General features: G+C 43.6%; 2 protein-coding genes across 4 annotated transcripts in view; one reads left to right on the top strand and one right to left on the bottom strand.

Annotated features, from left to right (window-relative positions):
* Positions 1–115: 115 nt before the first annotated feature.
* Positions 116–7,301, bottom strand: adck5 (aarF domain containing kinase 5). 3 transcript variants are annotated; one of them, XM_030789349.1, is made up of 15 exons: positions 7,229–7,301; positions 5,903–5,994; positions 5,399–5,548; positions 4,949–5,024; positions 4,425–4,625; positions 3,944–4,084; positions 3,460–3,573; positions 3,179–3,310; positions 2,964–3,047; positions 2,770–2,851; positions 2,390–2,468; positions 2,135–2,226; positions 1,683–1,935; positions 1,295–1,411; positions 116–1,111 (listed from the first exon to the last, which is right to left on the bottom strand). In XM_030789349.1, exons 1-15 carry the CDS (start codon positions 7,250–7,252, stop codon positions 1,009–1,011), a joined length of 1,740 nt encoding a protein of 579 aa, XP_030645209.1. In that variant the 5' UTR covers positions 7,253–7,301; the 3' UTR covers positions 116–1,008. The 3 variants fall into 3 exon arrangements, with proteins under 3 accessions (XP_030645209.1, XP_030645211.1, XP_030645210.1); XM_030789351.1 differs by lacking the exons at positions 5,903–5,994; positions 7,229–7,301 and adding an exon at positions 5,173–5,214 and having other exon boundaries at positions 4,425–4,620; positions 5,399–5,472; XM_030789350.1 differs by lacking the exons at positions 5,903–5,994; positions 7,229–7,301 and having other exon boundaries at positions 4,425–4,620; positions 5,399–5,490.
* A 1,207-nt stretch (positions 7,302–8,508) lies between these two features.
* The window catches only part of ctdp1 (CTD (carboxy-terminal domain, RNA polymerase II, polypeptide A) phosphatase, subunit 1), a 75,947-nt gene continuing 60,714 nt past the window's right edge, over positions 8,509–23,741 (top strand). Inside the window, exons 1-8 of the mRNA XM_030789066.1 lie at positions 8,509–8,807; positions 10,392–10,475; positions 10,745–10,838; positions 11,232–11,360; positions 13,163–13,313; positions 14,738–14,828; positions 16,205–16,371; positions 18,051–19,052. Coding sequence (XP_030644926.1) covers positions 8,512–8,807; positions 10,392–10,475; positions 10,745–10,838; positions 11,232–11,360; positions 13,163–13,313; positions 14,738–14,828; positions 16,205–16,371; positions 18,051–19,052 — 2,014 coding nt within the window. The 5' untranslated portion in view covers positions 8,509–8,511. The remainder of the gene's footprint in view (positions 8,808–10,391; positions 10,476–10,744; positions 10,839–11,231; positions 11,361–13,162; positions 13,314–14,737; positions 14,829–16,204; positions 16,372–18,050; positions 19,053–23,741) is intronic.

Raw genomic sequence — 23,741 nt, forward strand, 5'->3', positions numbered from 1 at the left:
TGTATATATATAGACAGATATGTATATATATGTATATGTATATCTATCTATCTATCTATCTGTCTATCTATCTATATATTTATGGTGAACGTGTTATTAAAGCTGTCACACTGAGTCAAGGGTTAACAGCAATAAAATTTATTCCAGGAGGAGATTCTGCTTGACTGAATGGATACAAAATGTACATTCATCAATCTTAACTCTCAGGAGGAGACAAAAGTCAATGGTTTATCATTACTCTATACATAAATTTCAAAAAGGCTTGTTCATAATAATGGGTAATATTTATATACATGGTAATGTATGGCAAATCTTCATTAGCATGGTTTATACAAGGAATAATTTATTCAGTAAGACATTTATTAAAATTATATTATCTTCCACATTGGTGCTCATACTGCTTAAAATATTAGGGTTAAAAATCAAAACGAAAGGCTAAAATCCATAATCTTTCCAACAAAGTATAAATAAAGTAGCACAAACAAAATAAAACTAAATATGAACCCCTGTGTTTACCAAACTGGACTGAAAATTGCCTCTGAGCTTCCGTCACGCAGACTGCATCGCTAACGACACGAAGAAGGTAGAAGGTCAAAGTGCATTGATGGAACGCTCCATCCTAATACTTTTCTTTCTTCATTAATGTAAACCAAAACAGCTTATTCCAGAGAGAGTGAGAGCAACGGATGGACATAAAAGGGCCCGGCGTGTTCTGTCTGCAGACTCAAGCGTGTGTGATTTGGTGAGTCCAGGATTTTTTTTTTTTCTTTTTAATGTTAAAAAGTGAGCACCATTCAGGGAGCAACAATGAGTTCATTTCACGTCTCAAAAGCGAACCTTCGAATCTCATGGCTGGTCTTTCTTTCTTCCTTCCTTCCTTCCTTCCTTCCTTCCTTCCTTCCTTCCTTCTGTGCCTGAGGTTGCCTCGTTGTTCTGGGTTTGGCGTGTCTGTAGATTAACTCAGGCCCTGCTGAGGTATGAGTGAACTTTGGCAACATTGGTTTCTTTTCACTTCAAGTACTGGTACATCTCCTCGTCCAATGATATGAGGCCAAAGTAAGAGAGCAGGTGAAGCAGACAACGAGTTACAGACATCACTGCCATCTCTGACCTGCAGAGACAGAGAATGGGGATTCAAGCTTTCAGTCAATACGTCTGTTTGGGTCAGGACCAAACCCGTTTGCTAGAATCTGAAAAGACTGAGCGGACATAGAGCAGCGTTCACGTTTACCAGCTGGAGGTTTTTTTTTTTTTTTGTGTGTGTGTGTGTTTTTGTTACGTTAGCATGAATTACCTTAAAGCACATTCAAACTTGAAGTTCTCCCAGAAGGACCGAACCCAGCGGAACAACCGTAACCTCGGCAACACCCTGGTGTCGTCCGCCTGGATCCGACCCCACCCTCGAACGGCGCTGTCGACAGTCAAAGGAATGAAAAGGAACAGAGGAGATACAGCCGCTCTCTCAAAAGAAGAATATACTTTGAGACAGCCCCTAACTATTTCTATTCTAATCTAATACACAACGCTTCACTCCAGCTCCTAATCTTCATCTCCTTTTGACTGCACCACTGGACCAGTCCTAAACAACAACACAGATACAGCAAACACATCTCGACGGTCCACCGAATCTTGACTAAACTGTGGCAAACTATCGTTCCCCCATCACACCGTGTGCTCCTCACCTCTTGGCCATGACGAAGTAGCGGTCGACCGGCGCCCCCAGCGTGATGTTGATGCACCGGACGGTGTTGATGTTGCGGAAAACCAGCAGCATCGGCCGCGGGAGAGACTTCAGCACCCGCATGATGTTCTCAAAGTGATTTACCGCCATGTTCCGCATGTAAGACGTCTCCTCCCGACTCAGGATGTTCCCGAGGCCCAGCTCCCGCATGTTGATCGGCCGCTGCAGGAGCATCTCGCAGAACAGGAAGTAGTCTGCGCAGGCCGTTCAGAGGTGAGGTTCCATTAATTCATGAATTACATAAAATGAAATTAAATTACATTCAATTAAATACAGGATATGTTTCAGAGCGAACGCTGAATTTACAAACACGTTATTCTTGAGGGGTTTTAAGACCATGCCTAACATGTCTGATTATCTCCAAGAGAGTGGCAGTATGTTGGACGTTCTGACCTTTGACCCCAAGGTCATGAGAGTATCTTTTCATAGCAGCCTCATCTCTCAGGATTATGGAACGCCAGAGTTTACACAGGGCAACTCTGTCGCTGAAATAAAAAAAAAGAAAAAAAAAAAGACTCCAGTATTAGAGCAGAGCGTGGACTAATTCATCAACAACTGATAAATAAATGCCAGATTCAGTAGCCGATCAAAAAATTCCTTTGAATTAAACTATAAAATAAAATATTATTACAAAGATGGGTCTATTACCTTTTACTGAGGTACTCGTAAAGTCCATGATCCAACAGAACCAGCTCCGCTTTCTTATCCGGGCCTCGTCTTACTAGCACTAAAAGACATTTATCCACCACATTTCACCCAACATTGCACCGTTAGTGAATGGTTTTACGAGGTAGCCAATGAACACAGCTGTTTTTACTCTGTGTCCTTTGTAGCAAACTACTCTCTGTAAAGATCAAACTGTTCGTTCAGTCTAGTCAACCTGCCCTACGAAGAACCAGGCATTTCATCAGTGTCCTGACAGAGATAAGGACAAAAGCCAAGAGAGTTCACATGAAAACCTTCGGGAAGATCCCTAACTCTCAGACAAAAACATAAACACACACGCGCGCGCGCGCACATGCACTTACCATTTCCCGGGTGTGGGTCAGCATGAATGAAGCCAGTGTAAAATATCTGTTCTGCAAACGTGCGTATAAGTTTATCAGCTGTCTGAAAAGACAAAAAAAAAAAATATATACATATATATAAAACATTCGACACTGGCATTCAAGAGAACTGTAAATACATAACAGTTTTCATGAGCTGTTATAGTCATACTTACATCTTTCAAACTCAGCCCTTGTCTCCTGATTTCCTCCACGTTGTTGATTTTGCAACCTTCACAGAACTCCGCGGTCAACACCCTCTGTACGAAGGCATGACATTGTAACGACAAATCAAATAAATGCAAAAATGAATACAGAAACATGTGCACGGGCGGAGAAAAAAAAGGGCCTTGTCAAATCTTTTAAAATGTTATATTTAAAAGGGAGCTACCTTGCTGGTCAAGTCCCAGTAGACCTTGGGCACAACAATGAATCTGAAATGTTTCAACTCCTCTGCACAGCGTTCCGAATTTTTTGCTTCATTCTCAAAGTCCAGCTCCTGGGCTAAAGTACCCTTCAGGTCCTGAAATCGATTAAACAGGCAACGTTGTCGATATTTCATCTACAACACAGTAGTGTTTCGATAATCCTGAGCTACTTGAGAGAGCGTGTCTGGCACTCCCAGATACACTCTGAAATTCAACTAGAAATTTGTTTCGTTTAGACATTTACCTTTAGGACCCAGCGGAAGCCAAAGCTGGGATGCATGAATTTGATAATATCCAACAGAATCTCCAGGGTTCTGATATCACCGTCGAAACGGTCTCTGAGGTCTATGTACTGTACCTAAGCAGTCATTCCAGAAATGTAAAAGGAAAAAAAAAAGGGGAAAAAAATCCAGATATATCATCAGGGCTTGAAAACGAGGTATTTTCCCTATCGGGTCTATAGTTCCATGTTTCTGTTATTACGTTCTGATCTCTACATAGCGTTCCTGAACTGGCTAAAAAAATGTTTTTTTTAATTTTGTTCTTTCACATAGTGCAATAGCAGTATATAAATTACTGTAACACAACATAGCCTCCAACAACCTAGCTATTTTGGTCCATGAAAGATCCCAGAAATTGGGAGGAAAAGCGGACTGTATTTCTGTTTCCTAGCTGACACTGTGTTCATTGGTTAGTGGGGTCCTGTGAGGTCAATCTGTGTCGTTTACCTTGACAGCCACCGGTGTCCCATCATGCAACTCTGCTTTATGGACCTGGGCCAAGCTTGCTGCAGCAAATGGCTCATAGTCAAAGTTTTTGAACATCTTATCTGGAGTGGTGTTGAAGTCCTCTAGAAACAGAGCATCTACCTGGATAATAGAAAACCACCACACTGTATGATACCAAACATTTGAAATGTACAATTTACATGATACAGAGCCATCAAAATGAATGTTTGCATCCCCAAAGTAGCACATCTTCCTCCATATCAACCATTTTTTCTCGTTTAATACAAATAAAATGTAGTTAGATTAAAGTAACTCAAAAATAACAACTCTGTTCCTATGAGGGGTGATTACAAAAACGTTTAACATGGGCTGAAAATGTATGATGACCATATGATGAACAAAAAAAAAAAAACCCTCTTTAAAAAAAAAAAAAAAGATCAAACCATTACAGCCCTCACAGACAGATTGCGATGCTTCTCACCTCTTTGTACCTGCGGTTGAGTGCCTTGTCCTCCAGGACGTGCAGGGTTCGGATGTACTCGGGGGGCAGGAGGTGGTTAAACGCGCACAGGCCCTGTCCCAGTTTGACGTAGACGCCTCCGTTCTGCACCGCCCCCTCCACAATACTGTCGGCCGCTCTCTGATGACACGCAGACATCCCCGTCACGTACGCTGGGCTGCTCTGGCAAAGGAACACAGCCACCACAGAGACTGAGACAGTCAGTTTGGAATGGAGATATTCTGAAAGCTGTGACTGTGTGTATTTTCTTTTTCTTTCTTTTTTTTTTTTTAATCTTTGATCTGGGATTATGGTTTCGTACATGCAGAGTGATTGTGGGAAAGAGAATGTGTCAGCGTCGTCAAGCAGCGACTTGTGCAATACCACTACGCAGTACTTATTCACAGTAAATTACATTACAGTATCTGAACAAATCATCCAATCAATGAGCTGTGTTTCATTTTTCATGTGGGTGTTGCATGTTATCATGCATATGTCAAACCTACCTCATCCACACCGCGCAGAGTGACATTTGTGGTCCACCAATAATCTACTGAGATCACAACTCCCACATAGAGAGACCTGTCGAGAGAAAAAGGGTCAGCGGAGGAAGACATTGTCTTACTTAGCTCTCTTCATCTATTACTGAATAATATAAGTGGTACAAAAACGTTTGGAGGATAATCAGACAATGTGTTTGAGAGATAGAGAAAAACAAAAGGTAACACACACTCAAAAATACAGGCAGTTTGTGATGGCCACATGCACTGTCCTAAAAAAAAAAAAGAAAAAAAAAAAAAGGTTTTTGATTACACCTCCCGATATGGTTAATTTTTTGCCAGTAGAAAAAAAAAAAAACGTCAGACGTTCTAAAGGTTTTGCACAGAAGTCAGAACGGAGGACAAAACGATTTTGTTACATCATGGGCCACCATCTGCTGAGGTTTCCCGTCTCACCTGCAGAAGCGACCTACTCCCTCCACCAAGATTTCCATTTTCCTTCTTTCTCTGGGTTCAGAGACAGCGTATCGAACTCCCATGACGACAGGCACTCCTACAGACACACCCACCAACACCTTCTTCACCAGTCCAGGACTCCGCCCTCCTCTGCAACAGTAAAAAAAAAAAAAACAAAAAAACTTGTAAGCTTCTGTACCTCACTCTATCAACCAAAGACTCCTTCAGATTAGCTATCCATAAACGGATGGAAGAATACAAGAGAATGAAGATCTTTTGGTAAACTGGCATAGTGTCCAGTTATCATAGATACAGCTATATTCATATTACACACCCACACACACAAACACACACATATATGTATATGTACAATCTTTGTCTGTATAGCCTTAGAATCGCTATTGATACACTCACCCTTGGACTACCTGGAAGTTCAGCGTTATATTTTTTGTGTTTGAATGTGTTAAGTCTGAAGAGATGCGGTAGGAGAGGATGAATGCTCACCTCTGGGAGCTGAAAGACCTGTGCAGCAGCAGCTTTGTACCTGGGTGTGGACATCTCTGCAGTAACGCTAAGTGATGCTGACACAGTCGTAACTAGAGAGAGGGAAAACTGTTATGAGAAACTGGAAAAAAAAAAAAAAAAAAAAGTCACAACTCTCCAACCTGAGCTAACTCAACAGACCCTTAGACTTTATAAAACAGAGACAAGTAATCACGTAATGTTATTTTAACCAGCGAGCGTGAATGTTTCAAAAGTTTGAACCAATTTGTTATGCGGTTTTAAAAATAGCGTTTTTTTAAACAAATTAAAACGGACAAAACAAACAAATAAACAAAAAAAAAACAAGAACATGTAGGTAAAAATAGCCTGTCTAGCTTCATCGGCCCAACACAAAATGTTTTGAAAAACTACAAAAAGTATGGGGCAGATACAGGCATCAAGGCCATGACTGAAACCCTTGCTAACAAGACTGTTTATGGAAGGGGACTACATCAGGGAACAAAATGTCTAGAAACAGACTACTTGATTTATAGATAGAGTCCCAGAGTCAGGGTCACAGCCCAAGTCCATGGATTCTCCATTCATTTCTCCTGTACTTCAATGGGAAGTAAAAGAAATCTCAAAGGTTCTTGCTTGAAGAGGCACTCAAATGATAATGTTGATGACAATCATAAGTTTAATTCATTTTCAGGGGCAGATTCAGAAGGTCGCATCATTGAGGCAGAACGTACAAAAGATTCACAGGTTCGATGCTAAATTAGTTCTTTGCTTTGATGGTAAGATATTAAAGGTAACCAAGCCGTAATCGAACCGAATGTGGAAACCTCTACATAATGTTTTAGTACACAGGTGACCATCTTAAGAACAACATGAGAGCTTTCACAAGTCCCAAAATGTGTCGACACATAAAACGCATGAGAACAAGACACTGCTCACTGTGTGGAAAACACACGCTACATTTCCACCTATATCAGTCTCCCGTGAACCTTCTCAAGAGCAGTTGTTAGGTTACTGCTCTAGCTACATGGTTTTGATGAGAATGTTCCACTAGTTGTGTTTAAGGACAGGTTATGATCCTTGTGTCCCAAGAGGGTGACTGTGACGTACGAGTCACTACTTTGCTCGCTACATAATCACCTCCCAAATGACTTAATAACGGTGAAATCACACTAAACATGTTTCTGCTGTCTCGCCCGTTGTATCTCGTTGTCTACAGTGCCTGTGGATGGTTACACTTATTCGCTGGTAGCTCAGTTAACTCAAATGTATATCACTGTGATCGAACGCTAAACATGTAACCGTTTATGATCAATATAAACCTCTTACCGCCTTGAAGGTCTCCCCAGCCATACCGCACACCTCTTACTATCCCGACACAACTTCAGCTCGGGGAACGGCTGCACATTAACCTTACAATTTTCAGTACTTCTCTAGGGTTGACTGATAGACGTCGCACGTAGTTCTTGTGCACCAATAGATGCATCTCGTTTGCTGGTCGTCCGTGAACGTCAAGTGTCACGTGACAAGTGGTCTGACCATTGGAGTCTATCTTAACAAAGCTATTTTTTAACAAGCACGGCCACTACAATTAAAAACCTGAAATTGTCGATTGAAATGTCTTATATTTAGGACAGTAGCTATCATACTGTATAAATCTTACAGTAATATTTGTTCAACTTTTAAGTATATAGAGGCATCGTAATGTCGGAGAATAACTGTATGTAGGGAGATGTTCTGAAAAGTCCTCCCATGTGACTGACAAAACAGCAATCATGAGTTCGCAGTCTTACCCCAAATGAGCTTTGCCGTGCCCTCATTGATCTTGAGCATGACGTTCAGTTTGGTGTTTGGGAACTCAAGGCCGTTTATGTTTTTTTTTTTTTCAAAGTAGAGCAAATGTCATAAAAAAAAAAAACAATTAAATTGAGCATATTCAGTCATTTGATATATTGTCAGCTGAGGAATAACTGATGCAAAACCTCGCTATATTTACCAGCTAGACAGACACGTAATTAATTGCTTCTGAAGTGTCCCACGACACGCAGCAGCACATTTTATGATCCACATATTTCATCATCTTACATCATAGCTTTGACTTTTAGTGAGTGAAAGAAAATGAAATTTGTTGCACCCTTTTCAGCTATTGAATAAACCAATTAATCTTCATTTCACTCACTTTTTGTTTGTTTTAAAGCCAGATGGCAGAGTGTCAACGTATTGTCATACCAGCCGAATTTTGCCTGTATACTTTACCATTGTTCTGATAAATTAACTTAAATTTATTATTATTATTTTTGTTAATATTTTATTTAATCGCACTAATTCCGCACTGAGTCAGTCTCCCGGAAGCTGTATGACTCCACCGTAGCTGCAGCAGCCTTGTGTTTCCTGTTTACGGGCGGGAAGAGCGAACGAACCTGAACCTCGGTCTGTCTTGCATTACTGACTATTTTTTACTCTTCTTTTTTTGGCTGCACAATTGCTCACTCGTTCACTCTTGGGGATCCATTGGGTTCATTGTGTTGTCTCCGTTTCGCATAGTCAAGGAGTGCATTTGGAACTGGGGACTGATTGAAGTTTAAAGGGATTTTCAAGGGTGCAGAACACAGATGGAGGACCCTGCAGACTCTGGCGGTGGCGGCAGTGCGGCTCCAGAGGGCCCCACAATGCAAGTGACGGAGATCCGCTGCCCAGCAGGATCACGTCCTTTGCGCTTGCTGGACTGGAAAGTTAAACCTGGAGCTCTTGTTAATCTGGACAGTGTTATTGCGATATGTGTCCCTATCCTACCGGAGAGAGAGGCCGGATCTCAGTTGGACAGACAGGCAGAGAAGAAGGTGAAATCGGATCGTGCTGGAGTTGTGAGAGAACTGTGCTGTCAAGTTGGACAGGTCATATCGCCTGGGTAAGTGCCTGGACTATGCTAAAAAACGAAATGTTATGACTTTTACACAGTCAGTCATGAGTACAGATTTAAGCAGTGTAAATAATCGCACGTGCAAACAATGTAAACAAGGTTGTTGGTTATCTCCTCATGTGGAGCAACGGACCTCACTGTTTTAACTGTGAAATCGATAGCCTGTTAGCTTAGCATGCTAGTATCGTTAGCAAGCTAATAGTACCTGGGGAAAGCTAACTGGTTAACTTGGAGTTACTTAGTTACTAGTTGGCAGCAGTCACGTTGACAGACGGAGCGATGTAAAAGAACAACTAACTACACTGATCGTTGGGCGATAAAGAAAATTCAGTTAGCAGCTTGCACTTTTGGCGTTGAAATAACTACGTGCGCGTCAGTTGTTGAGTCCTGCACTTGGTGTACCTGCTACCAAAATACTGCATCCACTGAAAACAGCATGGTTTAGAAGTAGTTTGTCATGCCTTTACACTTTGCGCTCATGAAAAGCGTCGCGTTGTCGCAAGTTCCTCATTAGGCAAATGACCTCAGTGTAGATACAATGTGTTATACAACTAGGAACACTAATGATGACCAACGCGTGCACAGCAACAGGCGTTTTAGTGGTTGCTGAATGGAACTGAGCGGACTTTTGATTATATTGTACTTTCTTTGTAGTCGGCCAGTACCAGTGTCTGGTTTAGTTTCTGCATTATAGTATAAAGAAAGAAGGAAATGTCAAAGGTTCTCAATAAACACAACTGACTGTGCAGTCAGACTATGTATGTAGCATGTACGCTTACTGTACGGCTCTGATTCATGAATTTAAGCAAATGCTCTGTGGTGCTATTTGTTTATTTACTTGGAAAATATTTCGCCTTTAGTTGCAGTTTGTTGCAGTTTTAGTTTCACTCCGCAGTTGTTTGCATAACTTGGATTAAAAGTTGTAAGAAATAAACACACATGCTCACACTGAAGCCTTTCGTTTGCTTATGTCTGCTTCGTAAGTAGGTTTTCGTACTGTTCTTATCGTCGCTTTAAAAAAACAAGTACAAGTAAGGAGGGAAATAGACATAGTGGCTGTAGTTGTGCATTTATAGAGGAAATAAATGTCCATTTCCTCTATTCCTTATCATAAAGCAAATGTCGTACTGCACATAAGTGTCTGTCTTGTTAATTCATGTAGCAGTTGAAGTGACACTTCACTGATGTGCACTGCTGTAACCCTGTGACACGTACTTTATGACATACTTTTGACAGCAGAGGGAGCCACGTTCGTTTGAAAATATCAGAATCTCCAGTTTCACTCTACAAACGTATTAATAACCCCAGACATATGTTTCACTCCCTCTATACCCTTAATGACCAGAGAACACATGAGAGGGAGAGAGAGAGAGAAAAAGAAAAAAGGAGCAATGTGGTGGGCTACCATGACAATGTTATCTCATGCCTCTTCACCCCATCCCTTCCCTTTTGTACACACTCACTGTAACTAAGCCAAAGAAGAGTGTTTTGATGTGGTTTTAGAATGGCATACTCAGTTACTGTTGGTTGAATGTCCCTGTATGTTTCTGATGGGGTCCTTGTGTTTCTTAGGGGTGTCATTGCACGGATAGAGGAATGCAGCCACCCCATTGTTATGAAGGGACTGTGTGCTGAATGTGGCCAGGACCTAACACAGTATGTAACCTAACTTTTCTTTTTTTTTTCTTCTTTTCTTTACTATTCTGTCTTGCTTTCTGCCTGCAATTTATCTATCTGTCTGTCTCACTCTTATTTTCACTTGACCAATCAAGCTGGTGCATGCAACAGCACAAAAAAACAGAAACAACAACAACAAAAAAGTGTAAATTTTGCTGTTAAATTTGAACTGTGATAGATCTTTATAAATCGTTCAGATTGGGTTAGTTCGATGTTTATTGTGCAGTCATGCTCCTTCTGTTTTCCAGGCTACAGAACAAGAATGGGAAGCAGCAGGCTCCCATCTCTACGGCGACCGTTTCCATGGTACACAGTGTTCCGGAGCTGATGGTCAGCTCAGAGGTGAGTGCTGTGACATGTTCCTGATCTCGATGGAGTCTTTCCACACTTGCACTCCAGCCCAAACTGCACCTGTTCACAGCACCTCTGTCAGATGCTCTTATCTCTCTCCATTTGGAGGTTAAGGGCCGTATGAATCTTATTATTTTGATTGTTCATCTGCAGTTATTGAATTTTTTCGTTCAATCACAACCAGCTTAGAATCTTTTGCAAAATTCCCGCATTCTGTGTTTCTCTGTAAACAAGCTTCATCCAGGTGGCTGTAATTATACTATATTGTGTCTACAGCAGAAAAAAATGTGGATGATGATGTGAAATCCACTTATTGTGAAGTGAAGTTGTGTGAGTGAAGAATGTGGCTATACAGATCTGATTCTGATGGTTTTGTGTGAACAGCAAGCTGAACAGCTGGGTCGAGAGGACCAGCAACGGCTGCACAGGAACAAGAAGCTGGTACTGATGGTGGACCTGGACCAGACGCTGATCCACACCACAGAACAGCACTGCCAGCGCATGTCCAATAAGGTAATTCACATTTGATGATGTTACGTGCCCTGCGATGGACTGGCAACCTGTCCAGGGTGTTTCCCCGCTTTTCGCCCTATGAGTGCTGGGATAGGCTCCAGCACCCCCCGCGACCCTAATTAGAATAAGCGGCTTTGATAATGAATGAATGAGTGAGTGATGTTATGTTAACTGAAGTTAACAAGGTTGACTGGTCTACCTTCTTGAGGTGGTTGGGCAGTCTGCTTTGGTAGGACGGGGCTCGGCAGGTCCCCACATGGAAGTCTAACCTGAACCATAAAATCTGCTTCTCCTTTGATGTGACACACTTGAATCTAGTACTAAGAGGACTTTCACTGACCAAACCAAGTATGTTTTAGGGCATTAGCCTGCATATCTTTGGAGTAGAATTGCCTCCCTGCGCGGTTTGCATGTAGGTTTTACCCCAGAGCTCTGACATCCTGAGGCTCTGTCTCAGTTAAATTCTTATGGTACTGAACTGCCAAGATTCTAATGTAAAGCTTGGTTTGGAGATGTACACAAAGTTGTTGGTTTGTTCAGTGAAATGTGACATGAGATCAGTTGAATTGAACGTATGTGTGTATGTGCGCGTGTGTGCGTGCACACACACACACACACATATATATTTATTCATATATATGTGCACTACACATATGCTGTGTGTTTCTCTGAACTTTTTTTCCCTACTACATTCAGATGTACTCTGTGTATATATTTGTGTGTTTAATATCTTGTTTTGGTCTGTAACGTCTGGTTTTGAAAGTCATAAAACCGACAATAAATCGCCGTCACTTAAATTGAGCGAAATGCACGAGGCCTTTTCAAACGGTTCTGTTCCAGGGTTCATCGGCCACATCTTCAACGGCTACTTTAATTTTTATTAAAGATTTCATCTGAGGCAACTCACGCTCTCCCAACCGTTTCATTCTCATACATTTTTTTTTTCAAAGAAAAGACTGTTACGTAAGGAGGAAATGAAGCATTTAATCATGTTCTGATGTCCTTCACAAAGCATCAAGAGCCCATTGCGAGCGTGCTCACTGGCTGTTTTCACGTCATCGTGGGTGTCTGTAATATGTAGCCTTGAAGTACTTGAAAGCGGGCAAGACTGATTGACACTGTTTCAATTACTGCACCTTTCATTTAAGTTTAATGGCCTGCAGTTCAGGAATGATTTTCTTTTTTTTCTTTTCTTTTTTTCCTGTCTCTCTTTTTTTTTTCTTTTTTTAAGACAGAATGACTTTCTGTTTGAGAGACAGGCAGCTTTGACACATTTTGAACAGGAATAAAGAGCAGCACCAGCTTCTTAACACAAAATTACTCTTCATTGTCAACTTTCTCGGTTCACTATAAAAAAAATTGACTTGTCAGATATTTGAATAAGATTTCCACGTGACGGAGTATCGCTTTTTTTTTTTTTTTTTTACTTTCAGGTTTGATCTTACCTCAGTTATGTAGAACTTTTTACTGACTTCGTACCTATCGACGGTTAAGTCGTTCAGAGCGTCTGCGGAAGCTGTCGGCGTGCTCGCTCTAGCAAATATGGTTTTGAACTTGAAATATAATTGGCAGCGCAAACAGTATTTAAAAAAAAAAAAAAAAAAGAAATTTGCGTTGTAGTTCTGTTTCTGTTTTAAGGCAAAACAATTGCGTCTGCAGATTTGTGAAGCAGTATTTTCTCTTTTCTGTGTCCTTTCACTTGACTTCATTTGGTGTGGACCTCCTGCCCCCCCCCCCCCCCCCCCCCCCCACCCCCCTCCTCGTTAAGTTTCTAACTGAGCTCCGCTTTTATGCCATGACAGGGAATCTTCCATTTCCAGCTGGGACGGGGGGAGCCCATGCTGCACACTCGCCTGCGGCCTCACTGCAAGGACTTCCTGGAGAAGATCGCCAAGCTTTATGAGCTGCACGTGTTCACGTTCGGCAGTCGTCTCTATGCACACACCATCGCAGGTACCCACGTGTCTTCTGTACGCTTTCTCTCGCGACGTGGGACGCATGGACTCGGTCGTCCTGGTCTGTTTCATCTCGAGTTTGGAAAACCCGCCTTAAGACGTGTTAAATGTCCCATGAAAAAAATGTCTATGAAAATGTCTGTGGATATGTAGATTATCCTCCAGAGTATTGATCTGCATGATGAAAACTGTCTTTCTGGTAGCTCAGAGGACGACCAATAAAACAGTTGTTCTTCTCATGTTTGCTGTGTTTATGTATTATCAGGCGTAAAGGTGTCAGGCTTTATCACTGTGTAGTTGAATGTTGCTCCCCCAGTGACCAGTAGGGGGCAGCAGTTGTCTTCTTTGACAATGATGCACCTGTTGTGCTGTTTAAAAAGGAATGTTGTCTGGGTATTTTGTGGAACTCTCTCTGAAATGTTTCCTGGTTGTCTTTTCTAAATGCTAAAAATCATTCAAGAATTAACTGTCACTGTTTAATCGGGAAGTATACGCTTAGTAAAACCCCACCACTGACAAAGCATGACTGAAAACAATGTTTTAATGTGTGTGGGAAGATCTTGGATGATAAAATATTTTGATGAAGAGTTAATGCACATTGCAAGAGTTCATCAGTGATTCACAGAGAAATCAATAGTAGAGATAAATGTTTTGATTAAACTGTCAGTCAAAGCTTTTTTGTGACCTGGGACAAGTAACCTTGAAAACTTCTCAGATCAGTTGAATTTGCTAATATTGGTCATGATGTTTAAGAAAACGCTTTCAAGATCCTCCCCCCTGTCACAGAGAATTTGTTTTGTGATGTAATTTCTTTATTTCATTCACTGCTGAAAACGTGACCCTGTAATACTGCATTTGTCTCTCAGACATGTTCTCTTCAACTCCTGAAAGTTTCCATGAGACACTTATTGTGTGTTGCCATGTTTTAACGCGTTGCCTTGTTTTAACAAGTGCTTGCCAAATTTTTGTCCAGTCCAGGCTTTACACAAACCAAATCCGGCGATTTCATCCAGGACAGAGAACTTTCTTGACTCCTTCTGTGAGACAGAACTCATATGTAGGAGGAAATTGGCCACGAAAGAGTAGAGAAAATGTTGAAAAAACTCAAAATAGGAGAATGGAGCTTTTTTGCTTTGTAGCAGAAATGGAGAGGAGGGGGTAGGGGTTAAAGGGGTGGAGGAGAGTTTGGCTCTCTGGCAAAACAGTGCTTTTGAAAGCGTGAAAACTCTGAAAAGGATTGTGAAAGCGCGTTCTGTGGCCTCGCTGAATTAGGAGTGTGGCTACAGAGCTGCACAGCTGTGTTCAGGGCTGTCTTGGTTCTGAACCGTGAGCTTCTGAGTCCGGCTAAAAATTGCTTTCTTTTATTCCTGTCTCCTATTTCCCTCTCTCTCTCTCCCTCTCTGTATCTTTTTCTCTGAAAAGGCTTTTTGGATCCTGAGAAGAAACTCTTCTCTCATCGCATCCTGTCCAGAGACGAGTGCATTGATCCATTTTCGAAGACGGGGAACCTCAGGTAAGTGACGTTGTGAAAGGAGTGAAATCGATCTGGGTCACACGTTCACTCAAACCTCCTTCTAGACGCTCTCTCGCCCCCCGCCCCCCCCCCCCCCCCCCCCCCCCATCTCAGCGAAATGTTGTTGTTTTCTTTTCTTTTCCTACGGTTTCAATTTTGTGTTAGTGCTCCTCTCAAATAGCTGGCCCTCAGAGACAAACAAAAACACGTTCCACCTCTTTTACCCCTGATCTCATGAGCCGGAGTGAAAGTAAAGCCATCTTTTAAAGCGCGTCGCACTTTCTTACTCAGAAGACAAAGTGTGTTTGGCTGCATGTAATCCAATTTCAACTGACTCACCCCCTCATTCTCTGGTGCAAGTGACTTATAAACTGTTAATATTAGCGACTCTCTTTCTTTTTTCTTGCCACAGATTTTGCAGACTGATATTGACTCTGTGGCTTCTGCTATTAGAAACTCAGTCAAGAGCGTATTTATAATTGTTTTAAAGTTGTGGCTCAGGAACCCGAGCCGTCAGGCCATTCGAAATCCAATTTTACAAGTTAAATAAATCACCAGAACTTTTTTAAACTTGTGTTGTGTTTAGTAAATGTTGTGTTTCCTGAATTGCAGTCTGCGCCCAGGTGTACATTGCTTTCAGATGAAGTGGTCTGCTTTAGGGGGTGCTGCAGATTGAAACGCTGTCCGTAGCAGTGAGTAATTACATTTTTGTCTCCGGGACTCCACGCATTATAAACCCAAGGTTAGGTGCGGCCTGTCTCTGGAGAGGACTCTGCTCCTAAAGGATTTTGTAGTGGTATTAATGGAAACACACAGTGAATGTAATATTCTGGGTGCTTATCAGGACCTGCTGGAGGTCTGTAACAGTGGCTGTTGAATGCCGCAGTCATCCTAGAGAACGATTACCTACCTTTGCTCCGTGCCAATAAGTTTTTTTCTTGTCAGTCGACCCTTGAAGCTTAAGCCCTCGGAGCTGTCCCGTGAGGTACCAGAGAGACCAATGTTTTCTCTGTTCTCTGGAGGATGGCCTGCTGGGAATCCAGTATTTAAGACCAGCGCTGACACAAAGGGAGGGATTCGTTCAGGGGGCGCGAGGCATTTCGATTTGGGTCGGCAATTGCTGTAATCGGAATGGGCGGAGGTTTTGTTGTGTCTCTGTTGGTGAGTTGGTATCGATACAAACCGCAGTCAGACCCGCTCTCGTTTGAGTACTCGTGGTTAGGAACACCGAAGACGTCGCAAGGTTTTATTTAGGAAAAACTCCATCCGCAGACCGTCCGTTCAGTGCTAATTGTAGCGTAGCACACTTTCTGTCATGTTAATCTGTGTATAAGCCCGTGTCTTGTCGTCATTGTGCCCGAATGTGTTTCCTGTAGAAATCTGTTTCCGTGCGGAGATTCCATGGTCTGCATCATAGATGACAGGGAGGACGTGTGGAAGTTCGCTCCTAACCTCATCACGGTGAAGAAATACATCTACTTCCAGGGCACGGGTGACATCAACGCCCCTCCGGGCTCGCGGGAAGCCCAGACGGCCCGAAAAGGTGCAGTACTTACACACATTGTTCAAAGAGTTTATGCCATTGAAATGAAATGCAACGAAATCCTTTATTGTCATCCCAGCCCTATACACAGTGGGACGAGATTCATCTTCTGCATTTGACCCATCCTATACGCACACACTAGCAGCAGTGAACACACACACACTAGGAGCAGTACACAGACACACACACATATGACTCGGTTGTAGTTCAGTATTGCAGAGTGCACGACGCTAAAGGCAATTTCGGATGGTCCTAGATGGACATAAGCTTTAGTTATTTATTTATTTATTTATTTATTTTAAACGTGCTCAGAGGACATTTGCATTTGGAAAGCTGGGTATGCGTAGGAGCGGAGGGATCTATTAAACCATTTTGTTCCTGGTCAAATAAAGTTGAAGTGTTGAAACATTTAGCACGAGAGAGCATAAAACATCTCTCAGCATCAATACCTGCTCCTCCCTGATCATTCAGGGGAAACATGAAGATAATGCGAGGTCTTTTTAGTACCTCCCTGACACATGAAAATTGTTCCACGCGGACCGCCGCGGGTCACGGCACCAATAATTCAGACGAGTAACAAGATTACGATTAACTGGGAGCGTCAGTGGACGTTCTGCGTGAGCGTGATTCATCTCCACGATTAACTAGCTCACCTCCGCTGCTCTCACTCCCTTTAACCTCGCTCACGATTTGGGTCAAGGCTCCGACGTGACAGCTTCGCTCCGAGCCAGACGTGAAGCGGCGACTTCGGCGAAGTGAAATGCTTTCATTAGAGATAGAGCCAAAGCTCTTGCCTTTGGGGCTCATACAGACAGGTTTTTCTCATGGTACCACCCTTCTCTGGTGAACTGCCACTACACGAACGAGCTCTTCTCTGCTGACTGGAGGGGAGAGTTCGGATATTTGAGTATCTGTCAGAATTCATTTACATCCTCACATAGTTCGAGGCTCCTCTCTTTCAATGAGCGTGGCCTCGGTCTGCGCTCCGAGGCCCAGCAGTGGTTCGGTGGTTACACCCTCTGATTTTTTTTCTGTAGCCAAAAAAAAAGTTCCCCTTTTTAAATCGTACCACGCTATCACTCTGTGTCCGTATCCGCTTTTTTTTTTTTTTTGGCTTTCGTACAAAGAGGGAAGCCTATTTATAGGTATTGATCGCCTCCAACGAGATGAAAGCAATACGAGCTTTCCGAGACAAGGCGGTCCTACGGCACTCTGTCCTGTACGTCCCATAAGGGAGTGGACGGTGCCCTTTGCCATGTGCTCGCTCCATGTTAAACCAATTAGGGAAGTGCCTCTGATAGAATTAGCCTCGCTCGTTGGTAACTGCTGACTACCTTGTGGTGAAACTATTTAAAGCCGTGTAGTAAAAGGCCCTGGGCTGCTGAGGGGGAAAACAAGGCTCTCGAACGCCGCTCTTCATTTTGTGGTTAACTTGCCAGAGAGCTCTTTCAGAATTTCTGGATAACATCCGCTCTGAGGTTGGAGGGTTTGTTCTTTGTGACGAAAACAATGTTAGGCCTTGGTTTAAGGTGAAAAGAACCAAATGTGCTTGTGCATAATTGAGTGTTCCATATATAGTCATTCAATCAAAATTTTGTCAGAGAGTTTAGGTTCAATGACATATTATGAAATGGCTGAGGGGTTTACTGTCGTTTTGACTGCGTTTTGTCTTTCCGCAGGTAACAGCGCTAACCGACCTCCTGAGAGCACGGAAACTGCCGGAACGTCGGGAGGACAGGAGGAGCAGAGCAACGGTCTCAGGAAACGAGGCAAGGAGCGCCAACCTGGGCGCGAGGAGGCGCCGGCCTCTGCCTCCGCCACTCAGGGAGCCTCAACCAATGAGAGGACTCATGCCCAAGGGGAAGGGGAGAGGGAGGGAGAGGGGGCGGAGAGTTTGCGGGTGACGGACAGGGCGAACGAGAGGTTAGAGGACGAGACCGACAACAGTCGGACGGGTGACTCAGGGGACGGGGCCAACAGGTCGAAAGTCGAAAGCGGAGGCAACGACCTAGACTTTGACCTCTCTAGTGACAGCGACAGCGAGGAAGGTAAACCCGGACTGTCGGACAGTGACGGGGAGAGTTATCCCGCTGGTGCTGGGAAAACTGGGCCGGCTGGGGCGGAGGACTGCGCGGCTGGAGACGGCGGGGAGGAAAGGGAAAAACAGCACAGTACGGAAGCGGAGGAAACGGCGGACGCGGAACAGGAGGTCCTTAACGAGTTGGGGAACGGCTGCGCCGACAGGAAAGAGGCGGAGACGGAATCGCAGAACAGCGGGCTTTCGGGGGCCGCCTTGGGCGAGGAGTCGCTGGACCACAGCATGGAGGAAGAGGAAGAGGAAGAGGACGAAGATGAAGGAGACGTCGACCAGGACGATCACCTTATCTACCTGGAGGAGGTGCTGACGCGTATCCACGCCGAGTACTACTCCCGTTACGAAGTCTACCTCAGAAAAGAGAGCTCGGAGGTTCCCGACATCCGTAAGATCGTCCCCGAACTCAAGAGCAGAACACTAGAGGGCAGCACCATTGTTTTCAGTGGCCTCTACCCTACTAACTACCCCATGGAGCGGACGCGGGAGTTCTACCATGCCAAAGCACTGGGCGCCAAAATCAGCAAGAACCTGGTCCTCAGTGCCAAAGACCCCAACCGAACGACACACCTCATCGCAGCTCGGGCAGGTGAGTGACCGGACCGCCTCTGCTTACTGATGTGGGCCTTCTGTCGCTCTGTTTTTTATTCATGTTCAATGAATCAGTGTTTACTGCAGAAAGCGTTTACCGCAGATCTGTATCTTATCAATAACTATAGCTCAGTGAGTTGTGTAAAAAGTCTCGCAACATAATTTTATAACATTATTTATGTAGTAATCTTGAAATGTACTTGGTCTGTTTCTCTCTCTCTCTCTCTAACATATATTTACGTGCACATGCTCATGCACATACACTCACACACACATGTATGAACATATGTATGTATGTTTGGCTCTTGATGTGAAAGTTTTGACACAGGGATAATTGGTGCATTTGGATGCAATAAACGTTTTGGGGAGTGATTTTGAGGGGATTAGGGATGGCGCGTCTATTGTCTGAGTATACTTTAATTAAAATCACATCATCATCATCATAGCCGCCTTTCAGACGACTCGCGCTGTGGATGGGATGACCTTTCGGTTAGAGAATCAAGGGACGTGAGGACAACTTCTCTGTTTGTGTGTGTGTGTATGTGTGTGTGTCTATGTGTGTGTCTGTGTCTGTGTGTGTCTGTGTGTGTGTATGTGTGTGTGTCTGTGGTTTAGATTCTTGCGGCATGCTGAGGATGTAAATATTTGTTATGACATGGGGCTGGTGGTGTTTGAGTGTGATTGGTTTTTAGGTGTAAGGTAGAGGTGGTAGGCTGTACTTTCAGTTTCTCACTCGAAGCTTCTCAGGTCCAGATTGGATGAGGTTTTTTTTTTCATGACTTTGTTTCTCACGTCATGTAGAGATCACTGAGTTATTCATACTGAGGACATGAATTTTTATATCAAACGCTTGTTCGTGGATAGTCTGTAGACTAAAGGAAAAAAAAGCACAGGCCGCAGTTTTTCAAACGTTTAATTTCCATAGCTGAGTCATTAATTAATATTTTAAAGGTGTTTCGGCTTGTGTCCTTCCTCATTCCTCTAAACCAGGGGTGTCAAAATCCGGTCCTGGAGGGCCAGGGTCCTGCCAGTTTTTGTTTTCACCACTTTGTTACCTTAGTTACCTCTTAGTCACCTTGAAAACCTGAAAACAGGTGTACATGCTCTTCAGCCAATCAGAGATTTTATTGAACTGGTCGACAAGAAAAACAGCAGGACTGTGGCCCTCCAGGACTGGATTTTGACACATGTGCTCTAAACTGACAGTAAGTTGTCTAGATCACATATAATTTTTGTTCTTTCCCTGAGTTTGATGGCTGGTTTTCTCCTGGGAGGTGATTATTTTGGCCCGGAATGTGACTGAGTGACGAGTGATTGACGCCTAGAATTTTACAGCAACGAGGTGCCGGCTCAGTTTGAGGCTCACAAAAGACGGAGTGGGGCCCATCATGTCTGATTGGGGGGGGGGTAAGGTGGGTGGGCGGTTGATTAGCCAGTAATGACACAGGCAAATGTATTCCAAGTGATGAGTCGTACGGTGGCGATGACACATAGACAAGTGCCGGAGCCTGGCGTACCTCATCAGAAAGGTCGTCGAGAGAGACGTCCGTAACGAATTCATCATCACGTCGTCGCGTGGCTGCTTTCAACACGCTCGAGCCCGGTGTCGTCTGAAAGCATGTTTATCGCCCTTTAATTGCTCGTTTGCCGAGCGGTTCGTGGTCCGACTTTGAAGCTCTGGCGTGTTGGAGGTCCACAATTAGGCTGCACAAATCAGGTTGGCTAGTGTTTATGCCATGTATTGTACCGTTTGATGTGTCTGATTAAAAAAAAATAAGGATCTGTCCTGTTTATGAACATCATGATTAGAAGTTTGGAATGGATGCTAAAATACATCATAAATGTTGTTTACCTGTTGCTGTGAAGACCATCTTGCTGTTTTGGTTAATATATAAAGATAAAGAAATGACTCTTGAATTGACTGACTCTACTCTTGAATTGTTTGCCTCAGCAAAACCAACCTCTCCCTTATGTGTCTAGACTGTTCCATCAATTTCAGCGGTTTTCTGGAGCATTACAATAAAGATCACGGTGGCCAGTATCGTGCTTCTCTTGCCACGTGTGACGGTATCGCCTCATATAAACAGACGCACAAGATTGGTTTCCGCTGGTGATTATTAACAACCACAAATCGGGTTGAAACTAGTTTAGTCCGGAGTATAACTGTAATTATGCAGCTAATTTGCTGAGGCGACCTCTCAGTAAGGGTTTAATGTTAGCTCAAAGGCTTTCTCGTCTTACCTCACGTAATGAACGTTTTCTTAGGTTTTGAGTGGATGAAGTCTGATTAAACGGTACAGAAACACTGAATCTTAAATGAGGGAGGCATCACTGGAGGGCTGAATATAGCGTTTGTGGCATGTTTCACTGAATTTTATTTGTGATATTCACCCTAAAAAAAATTCAACTACATGTCCTACTACATACTGCCTTTTAGGCCTTTGATGTTCTGTTTTTTTCGCTGAAGACACAATTAAGTTGTTGTACGCTGTAAACGCGTTGAATAAAGTTTGTTTTGTCTCTGCACGGATACTTCACAAAATACGACGTGTTCCTCCATGAGTCGAACGCCGACTCTGCTGCCTTAAGAAAAAAAAAAAAGAGAGAGTTTTCTCTTTCTAACACGCAAAACGTTCTGACGTATCTTCAGGATGTAAAAGATTTCTCCGCCCGCTCGTTATGCCCGATCAGCGAGGTCTCGAGAGCCGAAATTAGAGACGAGCGCGTTCCGTGTGTCTGAGTGGCTGCTTCGTCCAATCGGCTGTTTTCTCAGAACACAGGCGAGGCAGCGTTCCGTCACCATGGTGCCAAAAACCCCAAGATGTCCATCTAGCAATCAAATGAGTCATTGTGCGGAGGGAGGGAGGAGGGAAAGGAGTCATCGGCTGCTGTGGCTTTCTCCTACTTAAGAGTTCTCCTGTAATGACAGCTGCCAGGGCCTCTGGCTTTTAGAGCCAATGTGACTCCTATTTATCCAGCACAGTGCGTGTGCTTGGACATTGATTGTTTGATTACAGTTGAAGAGAGGTGACGTACACAGCCTCTCTGCGTCCCTATACATATGTGCAAGAGCGGTTTGTGTGTGTGCGTGCCTGCTTGCGTGTGTGTGTGTGTGTGTGTGTGTCAGAAAGGGAAAGTCAAGAAAAGACTAATGTACCTTCTGAATGACCAGATGTATGTCTTATAAGATCTTCCACAGATGTATGTATGTCTCTGTCTCTGATTGGCCACTGCTCTAGAGCTCCATCAGACTGGAGAGACTATGTACGTGTCATTGCTCTCAGAGAATTGAGATTAAGAGGCGGTTAACATGACTTTCTCTGTCCATCAGGACAAGCATAACTGATTTATATAACTGGTCCACAGCTCAAGAAACTCTGAGACTGCAATCTCTCTCTCTCTCTCTCTCTCTCTCTCTCTCTCTCTCTCTCTGTGTCTCTCTCTCTCTCTGTCTGCCTCTCTGTCTGTCTGTCTGTCTGTCTCTGTCTCTCTCTCTGAGTCAATACCAGAGTGATGAGCTGACTCACGTATTCTAAACCTCCGGTTTTTCATGGATGCTGTTAAGTGCTTACTTTGTCTTTTAAGCTTAAATGTTTCCGACGCGTTCTTTCTTTGAGGTTATTATCGTTCCTTTAAGACTGTTGACATACTGTTGGATTAGTTTGCTTTTGTGTTTCTCCCTGGTTTTCCATTGACATTAGTTTATCTCATTAAGAGCTAATTGGGTAAAGAAATGCACGCTGGGCCATTTCTTTGCTGGTCGTAACGATTACGCGATTGTATCGGTGTAAACTTTCACAGTTTTAAGTGCTTATTTTATTTCTTTTAAAACTGACAGAGGCACCAAATGCATTAAAGGGAGAGTATAGCAAGGCGGTATTCTCATTAATGCGTGTACACGCGCGGAAAGGGGCGGTGTAAAATTGACCAAGTGAAAGCATAATTACCGCTAATTCTCTGCTATTAAGCGCTAAATACACTCCTCTGTTTGGAGATGTGACGGGTTGTTCTTATTTCATTTTGTCCTCCCCCTCCATCTATTCATCAATCAACACCTCCTCATTTTTGCATTGCCAATTTTTCCTCTGACAACAATTAACGAGGAAAAAAACACACACACACACACAAAAAAATCTAAATAACCACTCAGAAAACAACGTGTGTGAAGAACGAGGGAAAATCAGAGAGGAAGGAGGAATGTAAGCGAGCTGTTTCGGGCGGGCGGCCGAAGCTTCTCGTTTTCCCCTCTACTCCTTCGCTCTCTGACGGCTCCTCACAAATCCTAACTTAGGCAGAGCCTGAGAACCACTGGACAGCCGCTGCGAAGCGTGGATGCCCCCCCCCCCCCCCCCCCCCCCTTTTTGCTGAGACTCGGCTAATGCGGAGACGCACGAGGCAGTCCTGCACAATCGATCGACACCCCGAAGACAGCTGCGACCGGCGGACCAGTGCGCGACGGCGACGTGAAAGCTAATCGATGTCCGAATGCTCGCCAGATCCAAGTCCCGTTAACCCGCTCGTTATGGAGCGTGCTGCCCGAGAGCCGCGGTTCATCTTGTCTCTGTCAGATACCAGTGTCTTGCTCTCCTTCATTTGAAAACTTTATTCCTGAAGGCCAGATGAGAAACAGCGGCACGAGACGGGCTGTCGTTTTGTTTTTCCTCAGCCAAGTAACAGCATTTCCAAA

The sequence above is a fragment of the Chanos chanos genome, chromosome 12 (genome assembly GCF_902362185.1).
Source record: "Chanos chanos chromosome 12, fChaCha1.1, whole genome shotgun sequence".
NCBI classification, from domain to species: domain Eukaryota; kingdom Metazoa; phylum Chordata; class Actinopteri; order Gonorynchiformes; family Chanidae; genus Chanos; species Chanos chanos.

Coding starts and splice junctions, on each gene's coding strand:
- adck5 (XM_030789349.1), bottom strand. CDS start 7,252: ATGGCTGGGGAGACCTTCAAGGCG. Junction 2,852..2,963: donor AAGGGCTGAGTTTGAAAGAT/GTAAGTATGACT, acceptor TTGTCTTTTCAG/ACAGCTGATAAACTTATACG. Junction 1,112..1,294: donor AAGTTTGAATGTGCTTTAAG/GTAATTCATGCT, acceptor CTGTCTCTGCAG/GTCAGAGATGGCAGTGATGT.